Here is an 18,660-nt window from a genome sequence, read left to right on the forward strand (position 1 = left end):
TAATAACATGAAGTAACATACCACATTCTGATTCATCAAATGTGCAACAAACTTTGAAGATGTAAGACAGAGTTGCTGCAAAAGAAATAAAATAGGAAATTTTAACACCTCTTATAGGGAAGAAAAAATTTATTTACTAAGATTCGTGGATCTCACAATCAAATTAAGTCATGAAACTACCTATTTTGGGATACTGGTGGCTGTTCACAATTAGGACTGTACACTTACCAACCCAGAACAGGTTGTTGAGCTTTCAGAATACTCTAATACTACTTTACTTAATGTACTAATTATAGGTCCCAACCCACAGGTCTTGGTTGTGTTCCCTTGAAGCATGTCATTTGAATACACTTGATACTAGGTTAATACAGCAGAATTATAAGTTCCAGCATGTTGCTTCTTCACATTTTACATACCTTATCATTTCTGCGATACCCTTTGCGAAAATTTAGTATCAATCTCTTGAGAATCAATTCACCAATATTTGGAAACTTTGAATTGATAATTGCCACAAGAGCTGCATAAACATGGGTAAAAATTGGAGAGGCACTCTGAGCTTGCAAAATGGACCTAGACAGCAATCCCCTGTAAAAATACGTAAAAGTTTAAGATTTTTCTGGTAATAAAACATGTAATGTTTCTATTCAGTACATATCACATAAAATGGTATTGTACAGTTGGAATAGTTCAAAGATACCACATGGTCATTTTCAAACCGTTGTTTATCATGCCACAAATCGAGTTTTGCAAAATGTGTTGCCCAAATGTCTATGAGCTGAGAAATTCTTAAACTTTCATTAAATATTGTTCCTATTAGAACTACATCTGAAAACGATAAGCATGGAAAAAGTCTTAATCTTTGAGCCTGCAATTATCCCTTTAACCCCAACAGAGGCTCTTCTTAGCTTTGAAGTTTGTACAATTGTGCTGTTTCTTTTCCTTGGTTGAAAAAACAAAATCCAGTTTGTAACTGAAAAAAATATCTACTCTGCAACTATTTATGAAAAGCACAGAATTGTCGTCCAGTATAACGGTAACTTAAACAAACAAAACAAACTTCTAAGAAATAAAAGCTGCATTTCCATAAACCGTTCCTAACTATGAAGATCTAGCTAGGAGTAACAAAAGTGAATGTTCAGTAAAACCAGAATCAGCAAAGTAATGTTTTTCTCAAATGAAACTGCATATTTTCAACACAATAATTATGTTTTGGAACTGAGAACCAATTACAAAATATTACTACTTAGAGCCTAAATGAGTGTAAACACAGTGCTCCTGAGATAATAGTTCTTTTATTGTACTAACAGTCTATCTCGTTTATATCAAGACTGAAGTCTGAAAAGAATCTGAGAATTTTTTCCCCCCCTCTCAGTTTTGTTTTTTCTAATGCTTCAGCACATAGAATTTGACTTTTGCTGTATTAGTCCGTTAGAAATGGGTAAGGGGGGAAAAAGTGCCCTCCAAACGTGAATCTTCGAAGTGCACACTGGTATCCAACCCTATCTTCTCTGTGGTCTGCTGAAAACTTCCAAAAACCTCCTTACATGGTACTAAATAAAAACTGCGTAATACCTTATTCCTACTTACTTTGGAATTAACAAATGGAATAGAACTAATTTCATACTAGTGCACAGAAACAGAATATTTCATTTTGAAACCATTAGTTATTTCTTGCTTACAAACTGAAACTGGTCTGGTTCAGATCCCATTTACCCTCTAGTTAGAAAACTCAGAAAAGTTAGATAAAACTTTGCGTCATTACTTTTATAGGCACCTTTGTGCAAATTTGGAAGTCAAAATCAACTCTAAGAAGAGAAATGGTGTATTTTCCATCTACATTATTTTGAAATTTGTAAGCTTTATAAGCCACACAAAAATTTCCACAGACAAATGTATTCTAAAAACATTTAATAAGCTAATTTTTAAACAAAAATACTACTGCTTGTATGAAAATTAATTTTCGGGGATGTGAAACATAGGCAAGTAAAAGGCAGTTCTACAACAGACTGCTCGAGACTTCAGTATTACTTTTAACGAAGTCACATTCAGGACTACTTGCTCACTCTAGATTTTACTGAATTCTCTTCTGTTATTTTTATGCAGGATTCTGATCTTCCCATCAGCTATGACATTCATGAAAGTAACACATTCCTTAGCTATAAACACCTCAAATAACAGTGATTAAGTCGTGACAGAGAAAGTGTTGCTTTCTGTTTGGAAGGTAACAGAATTATTTCTGGATATTTTGTTCCGAGGGGTTTTTTGGTGGTGGTGGTTTGGTTTTGTTTGTTTGCATGATAGCCAATCTAAGAAACCCATATTCCTTTAGACTAGCGTATTTAATCTCTATTGACATCAAAATTAAAGCAAGGACAGTCATCACACAGTACTTGCGCAGTCACCATGACTTAGTATTGAGCTCAAATAGCATAATAGTCTTTTCTCTACTTTACAACTGTAAACAATTTGTCCAGATAACTAATAAAGCTTGTTTTGCTAAATATTGGCTACAAATATTACTTGTACCACAGAAAAAAAATCCCAAAATACAAAAGTAAATAGACAGAGACACCTGAAAATTGCAAATGACTCAAGTAAAACATTTAAGAAAAGAAAACATATACCATCTGTTTCACTCTTATTCCTCCAAGCATACAATCCCTTCCCCACTGGCCCCTTCCCCAAGCAGGGGAATACTCTTGCATAGAAAAATATAGCCCAAGATTAATTTTAAAATCTGACTAGCATCCATACACTACACATAGCACACACAGTGATGTGCGAATGAACATTATACATATTGGCAACAAAGCAAAAGAATTGTTTTAAAATACTAAGGCTTACCTTCCCCGAACAATATTTTCCTGAAGGAGCTCATGAATTATATTTTCTATATTAGAAACGTTCACTTTATTGACAAGACCATTGATTGACTTCTTTAAGGCTTCCCAACTCATCCTCTGATACGCCAAGCTATTACAAAGGTATCACAAATTATTAATGCTGAGCATTAACAAATTATCTGAGATAGCACCAAGTCAATTTATATATATATACATGAAAATGTGAATGTAAGTTGTAGTAAGTAAAACAGGTAAGAAAATATTCACTGCATAAATATGAAGACTAGTTCACAATTATACATTTAACTACTAGGATATCACTGAACCAACATGATACACCAAAATGTAATTCTTCACAGATACGGTATAACCCAGTATGTTCAGTCTTCTAAGATATTCCAAGAAATTTCTGATTATGTTCTGTATCCCACTTTTCCATTTACATTTTGTAGCAGAAGCAGGTACAGTCATAATCAGATTTTCTTACCTCTCTTCTGATAAAAATATACCTTCAAAAGAATGATCGCAGCCTTCAAAAGGTATTCCATTTTCACCAACATTCACTAAAACCCTTTAGTGTTTTGCTTTTCATTAAAAATTTTAGTATGTGTCCTGGTTTCAGCTGGGGTAGAGTCAATTTTCTTCACAGAAGCTAGTGTGAGGCTATGTTTTGGATTTGGGATGAGAAAAATGTTGATAACGTGCTGATGTTTTGAGTTGTTGCTAAGTACTCAAGGACAGCCCAGCTTCTCGTGCTGGCCTGCTAACAAGAAGGCTGGGGGTGCATGGGAAGTTGGGAGGGGACACAGCCAGGACAGCTGACCCCAGCTGACCCAAGGGGTGCTCCATACCATATGATGTCATGCTCAGCATATAAAGCTGGGGGAAGAAGAAGGAAGGGGTGGAGGGACGTTCGGAGTTATGGCATCTGTCTTCCCAAGAAACCATTACACATGAGGGAGCCCTGCTTCCCTGGAGATGGCTGAACACCTGCCTGCCCATGGGGAGTAGTGAATGGATTCCTTGTTTTGCTTTGCTTGCGTGCACGGCTTTTGCTTTACTTATTAAACTGTCTTTATCTCAAACCATGAGTTTCCTCGCTTTTACTTTTCCGATTATCTCCCCCATCCCACCACGGGGGAGTGAGCAAGCAGCTGCGTGGTGCTTGGTTGCCAGTTGGGGCTAAACCACAACAATATGTTACTTTCAACTCACCTGTTTTTATCAGTGATTTGCTCTTGCATCATCCTGAGCTTGGCAGGCGGAATATACGCACCACCTGTGCGAGTAAGGATTGGATCCACTTCTTCTTTCTTCTTCTTTGAAGTGGTCTCATCGTGAGCAAGTGAACTCTGGACTGTCGACCTCTCTGGACTCCTACGATCAGGTGATGAGTATCTAGTCTGCTTCCTTCGATCATATTCTCTCTCCTCCCATTTCTCATAGTGCCTCTCTCTCCCCCTTTCCATCCTTCTAAAAAAAAAAAAAACAAACAAAACCAAAACACAAAAAAACCCACAAAAACAAGGATTTGTGAAACATTTTCATGTTTTATTCTTTAAAATAAATATTTTATTACTGATTAAGAAAAGGCTTGATACTCACCTTCCTTCTGAAGTTCTGTCATCATAGTATTCCCTTCTATAATATTCCTGATCATATCTGCTGTCATCAGAGTACCTTCTCTTTCTGGGAGATGGAGACCTGTCACGCTCTATATCCCTATTTGCAACACAAGACACAAAATTCTTAGTAATAGGCTTAGAAGAACAATGCTATTAATATCTGCTTGCAATACAATGTTACATATATACTAACTGTTCCACTTCTGTAACCTGAGTTTCAACATATGCATGATTCAAATAGAAGATGCTCCTTTTATAATAATTTGTTGCCAGCAAAAAACACTATCAGAAAAAAATGGTATTGTGTTTACAAGTTTCATTGTAATTAAAATGTAAAAATAAAAGTAAACTGGTAACAGTTCATCTCCTGCCTCAGTAGACTGCACTTCAAATGTTATTTCTCCACCTCCTGTTGGCATCAATAATCTTGCTCTACAGTGACAACTGTGGTATCAGCAATATGCAAGTCCAAGCAATAAGCTGGCATCTAATTTTCAAGTCCCATGATAAATTAACTGAATGCTAAGGATTTTTAAACATTTAGTTTTAATAACAAATCTATTTAATTACTGCTATATTGACGTTCAAGTATTTTATTAAACCTACACTTACTTTTCACTGCTTAGTTATAATAATATATAAAAAGAAACAGAACCTGATTTTTTTAAATTTATCTAACTCACTATGTGGGGTATATACACACAGAATTGTAGGGTATAAAAATCAATAATTTTACCTGTCCTCTGGAGACAAACTTCTTTGGTGTGAACTGTAGTTTTCCTTCCTTTCATAACTGGAACCATGCTTTCAGAAAACAGAAAGAAAAATTAAGCTCCAATATTTTGTGTTAATTACTGTGAGCACATATATTTTTGAGATCAAAGCATTCCATGTCTTCAGTTCCCTACTCCTTCACAAGGAGTAAGGGTTGTCAAATAAAGCTAATGGCAGTCAGTTATGACAAGGAGAGCTGGTTTTAAACAACAAGTAGTTAAGCAGCTGGACTCTCTGCTACAGGATGCTGCAGATGCCAAATGCTTACGTGGGTTCAAGAGACTAGACACACACTGAAGAAAAATTCACATTTGTTACCAAAGAAACTATCTGGCTCAGGAAGCTGCAAATAGGCAGAGACTGGGAGAGTATGTGGGCAAGTACTTTTATGGTTGCCTAGTTCCTAAACTTTTCAAGGCATGTGCTATGAATTACTGTTCTCTCCTGAAGATCCCCTTTACTGCATAATTTTTCCTTACCTTCCTCCTTTTTCCTAACCACTATTTACTTTCTCATGAGTCATTCCTACATTACATTATAAACATCTAAATTCCATTTGACAGATCCTGGAAATAAATTTAATTCCAGATTTTTGAAATTTAAGTTTGTAGGATTTTTTAAGCAATAAATGCTTAAATATTTCACAGCAAATTCTGAACCAGGACATACAGAATTATGGAGTCATACACAAAAATCGGAGTATGACAGCATCTTCAACACATATATAAAGACATTGACCTCATTAAGATGTTTCAAAACTACCAGTTAAAACTGTTGATTAGTAGAATACAATGACAACTTCTTCATAAGCAGATCCTGATGGACAGTTATACCCAATGATCTCCAACAACTTAATTAGAAAACGTATCTTTACTAAACAGCAAGCATGGTGTTTACAATGAGCTGTGCAAGTAAAATCAATATTGACTGAGGCTTCCTAAAGAAATAATAGCAAAAAAAAGACTATGAGCATCATCCTATCAAAAGACTGACAAGGCTGACTTGCTATCGCTCAAATTGGTGTGTATGTGTGTATATAGATGTAAATACATATATTTATATTTTTCAGGCCACTGTAACATATCTTAGAATATAGTCTTCTCTAGGGTACGCTTCTAACACTGTGTTAAAATTATTCCCAGTATTGTCTTGCCAGAATCAGGACAATGGTACAAAACAAACGCATTGCATCATTTACTGGGAATATGCATCTTTACAAAGGAATGTCCATCAGTACAAGAAATTCCTATATTTTCACCATGGTTTTCTTCCCCTTTCAATATTCACTTGTGGGACTATACCATATAGCAGATCACTGAAATCCTTCAAGGTTAAAAAAGAAGTCATTAAGTTGCTGGGTTTTTTCTCCAAATAATATAATGCAAGACTGCATCCTAAGCTTCCAAGAAACTGGTAATAAAAATCTTGGAAAAAACACAGAACAGTTACTGTATTTGAATAAGATTTAGCAGATTGGAAGAGGTGGGTCTTTTTAGGATGATCCATTCTCACGAGTTCTACCTCATCTGCCTTTGCCCCAGCAGACCCAAAAAGACAAGCATTCACAGAAACAAAACAAGTTACAGATGTCTCTGTATTTGGCAGTTCCCATGTCTCTCTGCAAAAGGAGCTATGTTTGCTGAAGAACTTGTCACCTTCAGCTCTTTGTCACCAGGCTGTCACAAGTTAAGTCTTCTTTCTTGTCCATTTTGATCAAAATTATTAGTGGAATGGTCCGAACAGTATGCTTTCACTAACTGGCTTATTTTGACAGATGAGGAGCACTGCCATAACCACCAGATTGGGAAGATATGAGAATATATCAAACTATCCCTCAAGCATCCCTATTAAAAACCACTTCTGTCAGAACAGTTGGAACCAAGAGAGTGAAGAAGCTTATGCAGGATTGAACTCTAGAAACATACACAGGCAGAGAAATACCACAGATTTGAGATGCATATCAAAAGAGTATCGCTCCATTAGCCTGTCCCAAGTTTAGTGTACTTTACAAACGTGGCATTTCTAAATCATCATTTTAGAAGAGTAATTTTAAGCCAAATTTTTTCTTCTTGCATTCCTAAAAATCATTCCCATCCATTCGGAAATGTACCACACAGCTTTTAAATGGGAAACCTTTAACTTTCACAGTAAGAAACAGTTACCACATTAACTGCTACTTCCTGCTTCTCTATCTTTTAACATCATTGCTCATTTGTCAACACCTCTTTCTCCATTCCTCCACATGCTTATGTTCTTTGTTGAGCCATCATTCAGTTGCTTTTCACCAATTACTTTATCGTTATATGATAAGAATGTTCAGAACGGCCATTGTTAGGACAACAAGCATTAGAAAGAACAGTAATTCACTGACTTCATAGTAACACTTCTCTTGTAAACAGCTGGTATCAATTATGGAGATTGTTCACTTTACATTCAGGGTGTTTTACTTAACACAACATCAACTGCAAACCTTACCACCAGTAATAAGGGAATAATCAGCCACCACAATTTAGGTTTAAGAACACTTACGTTTACTTGTGTCACTCTGCTCTTCATCTTGACTTCCTGCTTTTTATGAAGTTCTGAACGCGCAACAATGAGACAATCGGAAGTGGACTTCAGTCTATGAAAAACATTTCATCTGTAACACACAGAAAAAAATCAAAAACTTTCTGCTGCATACGGTGCAGGAACCTGCGTTTTTAATTTGTTCTTTAAAGCTATACTTGCGTAACTTCTTAAAACAAAACAATCAGCTCCAACCTCCCCGAACCCTAGTCGGATCTCTTAAGGTCACACAGCACCTGTCGTAGGAGACAAAGGCTGTAAAACGGGAGTTCACCACCGCCGTGGCCACTCGCCACAGCCAGCCGCGAGACCCGGGGACCAGGCCACGGCAGGGGATGCCGAGGCCCCACTCACAAGCCCAGCCACGGGGCGCCCGGCCCCGGCCGGCCGCCGACCTGCGTTACCGCCCGGCCCGAGTGCCCCCCCGACTACTGAGCTGCGACTTGAGAGGGGAGGCCGCGACCACCCAAGCCGCCGGCGGACCCGGCCGGCGAGCGGCGGCCAGGGGCTCCCCCGACTCCCGGGGGGAAGGCGGGAAGGGAGACCCGCCGCCCTGCCCGCGGGAGGGCTGTCACCAACCGCCCGCGGCCCACCGAGCTCCGAACCTACCACCCACCGCCGCGCACGGCCAAAAACAAGCGCCACTTCCGGCGGAACGTGGCGCACAACGAGCGCGCGATGCTCAGGACCCGCCCAGCGGCGGCGTTCGGCGCGCGCACGTAGTCGCCCACAGCTCTCTGAGCGGCGCAGGGGAAGGCCGAGCTTCCGGCCGCCCGGGCACCGCTGCACGACGGGAAACGCAGTTCCGCAACGGCGGTGCGCCCGGCGGCCATCTTGCGGACCCCGCCGCGGTGTTGCCTGGGAGCTGCGCGGTGTGGCCTCGTCCGTGCTTTTCCCTTTGAGTCTCTTACTTATAATAAAAATGTTTGTTGTTGCATGGGAGCAAAACCCACAACAGTAAATAAGCCGATAGAGTGACTCCTAAGTGAGTCGCTAATAGGAGGTGTGTTAGTTCAGTCTGTGCTTCTCCAGTGCCGTCTTCTCAGGTGAAGGCATCTGAGAATAAGCCACCCCATTGTTACCGAGTGTACAAGGTTCCTGTCAGAAATACAGGTAACAGCAAATACGCACTCAACTCACTTCCTTTAACATTCTTCTGTTAGCTGTGCAAAGTCTCCCAACACCTCTGTAACATTTCGTGAACTTGCTGAGTGAATTTAGTATACCGGCCCCTTCAGTAACACCTCTAGCGCACACGTCTGTCACACATGAGCTGCGGGTCAAACATTGCTTGAAATATGCCCGGGACATACTTAATACATTATCCCACGTTATGAGTTCCAGTGCTGTTAGGGTACCTGCTTATTCGAGGGGGTTTTTTTGGCCTCTCAAAGTTTGAAGTAATTGAGCACCATCGACTCACATTAACAGAGGGTATTATAGGTACAAATTTGTTTGGATTGTGGAAAGTAATTAAATGCATAGGGTGGGGGAAAAAAGGGAAAATGCTATGTAAGGTCTTAAAATGCTTACGATTCATTTTCAGCTCTTGTAAGATAATGAAAATAAACCCCTAGAGGACACAGCAGATCAGGGTCAGAAAGGCATTAATTCATCCAAGAGCCAGATGGTTTCAGCAGGGACGCCTGTAACCGAGCCGTGCGGCCGCACTGCTGTGCTGCGCCTGCCAGCATCTGCGCGCAAGTCCCTGTGCGTGCATATGTAGTGGGACACGGTATTTGTTGAAGGGAAGAAGGTGGCAACGAGGCAAGAGCAATGCTGGAAAAATGCTACTCACAATTTCCCCTTTCAAGCAGAAGGGAGAAACGCATCAACAGCAGAGTAGTTCTGATGAGCCACAGTGTACGTTTGCCTCAAGCTGACTCACAGCCAAAAATACGGTGTTATCTGCTAATGCATTCCCTGCGTTCCTCCTTACAGCCGAAATTTACTCAACTATGATATTCATAGACCAATCCACCAGATTGTTTCCTGGGAGCGCGGGGTGTTTGCCTGCAGCATCCCTGCAAGGACCAGGGCATGAAAACATGTCATTTTACATGTTTTATTCCTGTTCCCCTCCTGTGACAATTGCACCCTTGATCATGTGCTCCAGTCATGGCAGTGGGAGAACCGCTCCTTTGCTCTCTTGCACCCAGGTAGCTGTCAAGAGGAAGGTGTCTTCTGCAGTACTGTAGAGTCCTTGCTCTGTCTCAAGCTCCCAGGGCAGCCCAGGTGGCCAGGTCTGGGGCCCAGAAGCTTGGGGACACGTGGTTGTGCCTAGGGTCATGTAGCCTTCCTCTGCCCCAGGTTCTGCATCCCTGACACCTTGGCCCTCTAGGTTGGTGAGCCAGCCTGAGTAAGTGTTCAGTGACTGTGGTCCTAAAACCTGCAAAACTCCAGTCCTCCCTAGCATTTTGTAAAGCAAGAAGGGACTGGATAGCTGAACCACTTACTTCAGGTGCAGAGCGACTAAGAGGGGCATAAGGGCTTAATCTCCTCTTTGAGTTGTGATGCTGGCCAGTCTCACATGCCAGACAACAGTACGGGGAAACAGTATGCCTGAGGAAAAAAGGTAAAGATGCATTATTTCCTGAAACAATAGGAAAATATTATTGAAATGGTGCAGAAAACCAGCTAATTCAATATACCACAAAGTATGGAACAAACTGTGAAAACAAAATGGTGAACGAAAGAAAGCAAAATGAAGATGTTTCATTTAAACACTAAATTTTGAAATTTATGACACAAAGTTCTGTAAGAAAACTCACAGAGAAGTCCTACTCAGTGCTTATTTTTGAGGAAAATCCGTTCAATACACAGTTATTGGAAATGTTACATTGACTTATTCTGTAATATTTATTGCTTAGGCTACAGATTTTAAGCTGCACTCTTTTTTGGAAAGCATAGTTGTCAGCATCTTCTTGCTACTTTCCAAAACTTACTGTCAGGAATCCCAGAATTTTTTTCGTCTTCACAACAGCTCACACTTACATGTAATTGCTGGAATAGCTACCTTTTTTTTAAATGACCTTTCAGGACACTGATTTGTTTCCTTTATTATTCATCAGTCTCATTCTTCTGTTAGCGCTTGATGTATACCCATGTGAGTCAGTTCTCATTGTGGGAATGATACAAGGCTTCTGCTTTTGGAGGATTAAGATGTTGATTAAAAAAAGGTAGTTACTGAAAGGATGGGGATATATGTTACTCTTAATAACAAGGAAACTAATTTTTACGGGCTCTGAAAGATTTGTCATTGCTTAAATACATGCATATAGAGGACTAGATGAGAGTATTAAAAATTTAGTTGTGCTTACATGTTTAACACTTCACATTTTATTCATTCTCGTCAATATGGAAATAACAGTATTTATTTTGCAACAATTCTCTTGGGACAAGGCTATTTGTACTGAAAGAAAATGTTTTTAAATCCCAGTGATGCACATCATCTCCTCCTTGACTTCTGTGGATTGCTTTGCAAAATCAGGTCTACAACATCCGCTGTATCCAATTCTTGCTTGAAGTGACGTGTAGGGCTGGTGAATTCACAGAGCTGAGGCCTAACAGCTGTGATCTTGTAAACAGCATGGCCTTGCCGTGATGACTTTGACTGGGGCCTGATTGCTTAATTGCTTATGGAATTTTTTTTTATGTTTGACTTACTTTCTAAGGGTAGATAGGCTTGGTTATATAGCTTTCAAATGTTACTGTAATTATGCTTCACTTTAAATAGGGCTTGATTCTACCGCCAGGTTCTGTCATGCAGATGATTACCAGCGACATTAGAACATTATATCACATAACCAAATGTTCTAAAATGCTGTAACTTAAAAGAGCCATTCCTGCCCAGCATTTACGCTCACATTGAATATATATTAGTAAATGTGAGGCTGGGATTTTTTCATGCAAATATAGGAAAACATTTTAATCATGGTAACTTTCACGCAGTCATACCATTTAGTTAAAATTCAGATACAGCATTTTATTCTGCAAGAGTACATGGATGCCACTAAGTCACTGGTGCCTTATGAAGAAATACTGGTTTTCATGAACGTACCCAGTTGGCTTGGTTGGCTTACAAAATAAGTAAAGGAGAAAACAGATGAAGTACATAATCGAATGGTGGTTACTACATATTATTATGAAACCCCAATTTCTTTTTTTTGATTCAGCTGTCATCTGTTCTTAGCATTCCTAAAACGATGCTGCCTCTTACTTTTCTTTTGGACATGGACGTCTCTGTTTTAGTAAGGTCAGTAGTAGTAATAAGAGCCATATTCAAAATGTGGATACATCTCCTTTTAGTATAAAAAGAGGGGAGTTTGGCTCAAATTCATGTCCAAGAGGTTATTTACTACAGTTTTAGAGTCTACAATCCAAATTTCTGATCATTTCTAGAGATACTCTTTCCTGATTGGCAAAGCACATACTTCCCTGCAACATCAGTGCCCTTCTTTTCCTCCCTCCTTCTTAGCTGTCCCTCGCTTTCCCACTGCAGCACTTTTATTGTACTGCCTGCTTGACCTTTGCTTTTTCTCTTGTAAACTTCCAGTTAAGAACAGTTTCTAAAGAGCAGCTCTGGTTTCTGCCCTCTGAAGGTTTGACTCTTGGGAACACAGGGTGTTTGCACTGCTTGTACTGCTTTCTGAGGAATGCTGCTTATTGCCTGCCATGAAACATTGCAGGTCTTACAGAGGGAATCCCTAGATCCTAAACCTGCTCTTACAACAAGGAATGAGATGTGTCCCCCAACTCTACAAAGATTTCCAGTTTACCACTCATGAAAGAACTTTACTCTCGCATCGTACTTATCATGTTACCTGGAGCTGGTTTTTTTGGTCTGTTTGTTTGCTTTGGAGTTTTTTTTGTTAGAAAAAATATTACGTAGGTAGAAGGCTAATTTTATTCTCTTAAACTATATATTTCAGTAATGGAAGCTGTTGATGAAGCAGCAAATACATCTCTAAGATTACACCTGAGTCAGTCCTTTGTGACCACTTCAGTGTCTCAGCTAACTTGAAGGAGCAATCGCTTGGCTCTGCACCCTGCCCCAGGACCTCTCAGAGCACTCAGAGCCCCATTTTTTCCTTCAGTGCTGAAACAACCACTCCCAGCACTGCTTTCTCTTTAGGTCAGATGACTTGTCATTTTTGTAGCTAAACTTCTGCTTAACTGCTTCATGCAGCCAGAAGACAGACACAAGACAAAGAATTCTGCATACTTCTCTGGTTTTGTTCAAATGGGAATCCATCTTCCTGCTTTGTAGAGGCTTGTTTCTCAGACCCTGCTCAGGGACATGACTTGCCTCTTCCTCCTCTTCTTCCCTAAATGTTCTTAAGGGACATATTTCTCTGTTCTTTAATGATACCACTTTCCTGGCTGTGGGACTGGGATAGCTTGTTTTCTCCTTGACCATATAATTCCTGTTCAGGACTCCTGAGTTGTTTTTATGCTTTTGCCAATGACTTGCTGTGATACATTGGGCTAATTCCTACTCTTCCTCATGATTCAGAAAACCCTTTTGTAGAACAACAATGCAGAAAACAGCTTCCTCGGGTGTATTGGGAGGTTTTGAGATCTAGCTTATATTTGATCACAGTTTTTGTGGTTTTTTTTCCTTTTGTGGGTGAAACTATATGAATGCGATGCAGTTAATATTTTTAGGGTTTTAAAAAATATTTTCTGGTAATGTTAATTTTTTAAAGTATCAACTGAATTTAGTAAAACTTTCTCAAGGTTGGAAAATGCTACAAGTTTTTTTCTTTCTTTTTGTAGGTTCTTAAATCAACTTATTTACTCTCTTCTGTTTGTTATATCAGGTAATGCACCTGTAACACTACTTTCATTGCAACAAGTATTAAAAGCTTAAATCCTCAGTGTTAAAAAAAAAATCACAACATAGTGAGAAGGGGACATTCCTGATTTGACAGATTAAGTCTGGTTAATCTGGTGCAGCAGTTGAAGACTTAGCCACCAAGATTTAAGCTGTCTGCCCTGCTCTTCTCTCCAAGACTTACGATGCCACAGAAGAGCGAGAGAAAGGGAGCACCAGCCTTTGTTGGAAAAAATATTACTCTGTTTTAGTAAGGTCAGTAGTAGTAATAAGAGCCATATTCAAAATGTGGATACATCTCCTTTTAGTATAAAAAGAGGGGAGTTTGGCTCAAATTCATGTCCAAGAGGTTATTTACTACAGTTTTAGAGTCTACAATCCAAATTTCTGATCATTTCTAGAGATACTCTTTCCTGATTGGCAAAGCACATACTTCCCTGCAACATCAGTGCCCTTCTTTTCCTCCCTCCTTCTTAGCTGTCCCTCGCTTTCCCACTGCAGCACTGAGATCATTGAGTATGCTATGCAGCACTTTAACTCAAAACTGCCTTGGTTAAACTAAGGTACTAGTCTTTGCTCTCCAGCACTTGAAGCATTAACAAAATGAGTACAAACCTGCTCTCAAACTTTTCCAAAGGCCAGTAGTTCTATCATAAAATTGTGCATGATACCAGCTATAAATATTCTGCACTCCAGAGATAATAGCTATTTTTACTTACAAAGTCATAAAAGTCAACTCATTTATTTTGCAATACTGAGAAGAATAATCAATCAATAAAGCAAGAAATCCCTAATCAAAACAAACACAGGGATAGGATATGTTAAGTAATAATAATCAGAAAAAGTACATGATTTTTTTTTTCTGCTTATAACTAAGTTTTAGCTACAGAATTTGATTTCTTTGGCTTTCAAAATGATTTGCAACTGTGGCACTTACACAGGAGACTGAAACCAGCATGTATCTGGATGGTTATAGAGATTCTGACAATATGAATTGTTAAATGCTTTCACTAGATATTCTATGAACCCACTGCAAATACAACAACCCCTGCCCGTGAACGCTGTATGGTTTCCTATTCTGCTGTGAAAGTAATCTTTTTCCTGACTCACACTGTGTAAACAGGTGTCATGAAATAAAAAGGCATATGGCATCAATGTGGCAGCAGCATCTCACGAGAAGGACGTCCTGTGGCCGATGGCGCACGTACCATCACTCGGGCTGTCCCTCCACACACCCTGGGAGAGCGCAAACACGGACAGCCGAGCGTTCGCCTCAGGGAGCCTGAGGGCAGGGATGGGAAATAAACAGTCTGCTTCAAAGTGCTTTCACCGGGACACAACTGATTACCTCTGAGAAACAAGTTCACGTTTTGAAAGCAGCCGAATAACACAGGGTGACATAAACTACACTCTTCAGTTCTCTGCTTAAGTGTGGAAAGCAGAGGAGGGGCTGGGAGGGTGAGACTCCTTGAACAAGGAAGGAAAAGGGCAGTTTCACACTGAATAGAAGCAGTGAAGTGATGTTTTTCCTTTCTCCTTTCCTAAATTTTTGCTACTGGATTATGGAGCAAAACTCCCTTCTGCGCATTTCTTCTCTGGTCTGCTCATCTTGCAGTCCCTTTTCTGCAGCGTGTCACCCTAACATTTTATTCTTCATGAGGGTGAATGAAGAATACCTTCAGTTTTATAGTGGGTCTAGTCTTGTCGTTTGGCAACGTGCTTTAAGAGATGTAATTTTTAATCCTATGTGGGTGAAAAGACAAGTGTGTCCAAAGCCTGCGCTTCCTGAGTGAATGCTTTAAGGAGTAGGCAGCAGTGCAGGCTGAACGCCCCAGAACAGCCTTTTTGAATCTACTACACTCAAGATCCCAAATGTACGGAGTCTGAAGTAGAGCCATGACTGTGGTTTCTGACTTCAAGAGAGTTGGAGGAATTCAGGTGCATCCTCTTGCTTGGTGTGTCCTGCAGAGCTTCTTGCTCAGCATGTGGGCCTTCTGACTTGCTGGGAAGCACTCAGGTCTCTGTGGCTGTGGCGGATGAAGCACCTAACACCTAATCCCTCTGCAGGAGCCGTGCAGCTAGTCTGTAAGTGTAAGAGATGTCTAGCATCTCTTATCTCTATCTCGGTCTGAAGTAAATTCTTGTAGTTAGAATGGAGCATGATTATGGAGTCTGAAAAAAAACCCCAAAGACAAAAACACACAACAAAAGCCCAATAAAAATTTTAAAAAGCCCTAAAGAAGTGTATACTCGATCATCAGTCCTACGTCTATGCACAAGTAACCCCAGGCAGCTCGCAGAGCTGCCTCCACGTGCAAAGAGCAGGTCCCCAGGCAACAGCACCTTCACCCAGTGGAACCAGTTGGAGTGTGGCAGGAATCTGTTCAACCCTGTACCAAAACCTGACCCCCTCGAGTTCCAGTAAAATGTATAAAAGCAAGAGTAACTCATGAACATTGTTAAACAAACACAGATGGGAAGAAACTGCATGAGAGTGCTCTAGAGCTCTTTGGCAATTACTTTCATATGGGTTTATATGTATTTCCGAGTTATCGCAGGGCATGTCTACTGCACAGTGCAAGTGAAGTGGAGATAAATGAGCTCAGCTAACTCTAAATAGCTAGTGCTGGTACCAGAAACCATATAGCCACGCTAAGTGGAAATCTGTGCTGTCTGATACACCTTGTTTCATTAGGTTAGCACAGTGCTATGGATGAGCTAGCAGGATCACATCGGTTCTGGTATCTGAATTAACTCATGTCAAGTGGCTTTATGTATATTTAGGACAGGAATAATCAACATAGAATGCTTCTCCTTAAGTGAGCACAATGATAGATCGGACCTTAAAACGCAATAACACTCAATTCATACAAAATTAAATCAACATGAGAAGTTGTGCCTTCAGATAAGGCAAATTTAAAATATAAATGTCTACGCACTGAAAATGCTGAAAGCAGTGACAATTCAACTGAGACTAATAGCAATTAAACCAAACATAATTATAATCTTTGAAACCTGCACAAAGGGAGAAAGGATAATGTGTCCAACAAATTCATATTCATCAGCTTAATGTTGTGCATGAATACTCCATTAGTAAGCCACAGGAAACATAGTTTTAGTCATGTTGTTTTCCCATGGCGGTTTTTGTCATTGTGCTTGAAATGATACAAGTTAAAAATCATCCCCATGCCGCACTCCCTGGACTGGCACCTCTCCTGGCATAAGCAGCGGTAGCTCCATCAGCTCCCTGGCTTCTACAAATGAGCTACAAAGGTTTGTATCTAGAAGCTCACTGGAAGTACCTAATGCTACTGGAACAGCAACCATAGTGGTTCCAATACCTTATTCTGGTAGCTGGTTCTTTGCAGTTAATATTGCTCCATTAATTAATCACAGAATGACGGATTGGAGACTGGTTTCCCTGCCTGCTTTATTAGGAGTGAGGCATTTATACACAACTAATTCCCATTACAGTTAATATCAGTGTGACCTTCAGCATGCTGTAGAAACAGAATGTTGTGCAAGGCTCAACCTGTGTCTCCAGGTAGCTGTTACAGCGTGCCAGCCGTCGGACACCGCTCCACACCTCAGCTGAGACAAGGAAGCACATCCTCTAAGGCGTCAGTACAGGTCGGGTAAGTGAGCTGAGCCTAGCCAGCAAAGGAGGCCTGAGACAACAAAGTCAAACTTTGCAAACACAGCAGAGTGGGACGTGGCCGTGCAATCCCTCTGCTACCTTTTTTGTGGCAGCAGTAATCTCTGCTACAGCGGGGCGGGGAGGGAAGAGAGAGCGAAAGAGAGAAAGAGAGAAGGAGAGAAGGGGGGGAGAGGGAGGGGAAGGGGAAGGGGAAGGGGAAGGGGAAGGGGAAGGGGAAGGGGAAGGGGAAGGGGAAGGGGAAGGAAAGGAAAGGAAAGGAAAGGAAAGGAAAGGAAAGGAAAGGAAAGGAAAGGAAAGGAAAGGAAAGGAAAGGAAAGGAAAGGAAAGGAAAGGAAAGGAAAGGAAAGGAAAGGAAAGGAAAGGAAAGGAAAGGAAAGGAAAGGAAAGGAAAGGAAAGGAAAGGAAAGGAAAGGAAAGGAAAGGAAAGGAAAGGAAAGGAAAGGAAAGGAAAGGAAAGGAAAGGAAAGGAGAAGAAAGAGAGAAAGCAAGCAAGCAAGTAAGCTCTTACATCACATATACACCACTGTTTCAGAGGGATCTAATATCTGTGCTGTGAAGTCCCATCACTGTTACATTTTAATAAATGCTAGAAGATCATGGATTTACAATACTCGCTGAGAAATATCTCTCTTTGGTACCTTAAATGGGTGACATTCGTGACACTCCATCACAAAATTTATTTTTTCCAGCAGACTCCTAGCTTGTTTTGAAACCTCATCAAAGCAAAGCCATCCCCATGAGCTCAGTGGGTAGGGATGATCATATGTGGAAGTTCCATACAATTTCCACTGTGTGAAAACACATCACATATGTTTTCTATTATTTTTAATGACAGTCTCTCAGCTGCTTCTCATAGTAGTCAAAAATCTGCTCAGCTCCTGTTTAAAGCAGGTTCCTAGCCTTTATGCTGGGATTTCCGGTCTTTTAATTTTGTGGCAATGCTGTTGTCTGACCAGCTTCTGGGGCTGGAAGCAATTCCTGTTCCTTTAGGCACCTTCCACCCTTAAAGTTATATATAGATGAAGCATACTGCTCAGAAAAGGAGGGCACAGCAAATGCGGATTGGCATGAAAAAGTCTTTCTTTTTTTACTCTCAGGTTTTGCTCATGAATGTTGTTAATGTTTTTTTGTTTGTTTGTTTGAAGTTGTTCCTATTCAACGGTGTGGACTGAAGCCAGAGGTAGAGCTGTAGATACAGGTCACTCCGGTCTGTGTGAACTGGTGTTTTCCTGTCCTTAGTTTCACTTCATCTTTACACACTGCAGGAGAATGCTGATTCTCTTCCACAGTGATAAGAGTGCATCAAACTAAGGTGTTACTCTACAGCCAGCCCCCTGAAGTTAGAATAAGTCTGTC

At 40.4% G+C, this 18,660-nt stretch overlaps 1 protein-coding gene across 1 annotated transcript in view; it reads right to left on the reverse strand.

Moving 5' to 3' along the window:
- The window catches only part of CWC22 (CWC22 spliceosome associated protein homolog), a gene marked incomplete at its 5' end in the record, with an annotated part of 32,117 nt that extends 24,319 nt beyond the window's left edge, over window positions 1-7,798 (reverse strand). The window contains 7 exons of the mRNA XM_082001621.1: window positions 22-75; window positions 417-585; window positions 2,845-2,973; window positions 4,059-4,316; window positions 4,449-4,565; window positions 5,205-5,272; window positions 7,772-7,798. Coding sequence (XP_081857747.1) covers window positions 22-75; window positions 417-585; window positions 2,845-2,973; window positions 4,059-4,316; window positions 4,449-4,565; window positions 5,205-5,272; window positions 7,772-7,798 — 822 coding nt within the window. The remainder of the gene's footprint in view (window positions 1-21; window positions 76-416; window positions 586-2,844; window positions 2,974-4,058; window positions 4,317-4,448; window positions 4,566-5,204; window positions 5,273-7,771) is intronic.
- Between the last annotated feature and the right edge of the window lie 10,862 nt (window positions 7,799-18,660).

This window comes from Phaethon aethereus (assembly GCF_964289735.1).
Source record: "Phaethon aethereus genome assembly, chromosome: 6".
Lineage (NCBI taxonomy): Eukaryota > Metazoa > Chordata > Aves > Phaethontiformes > Phaethontidae > Phaethon > Phaethon aethereus.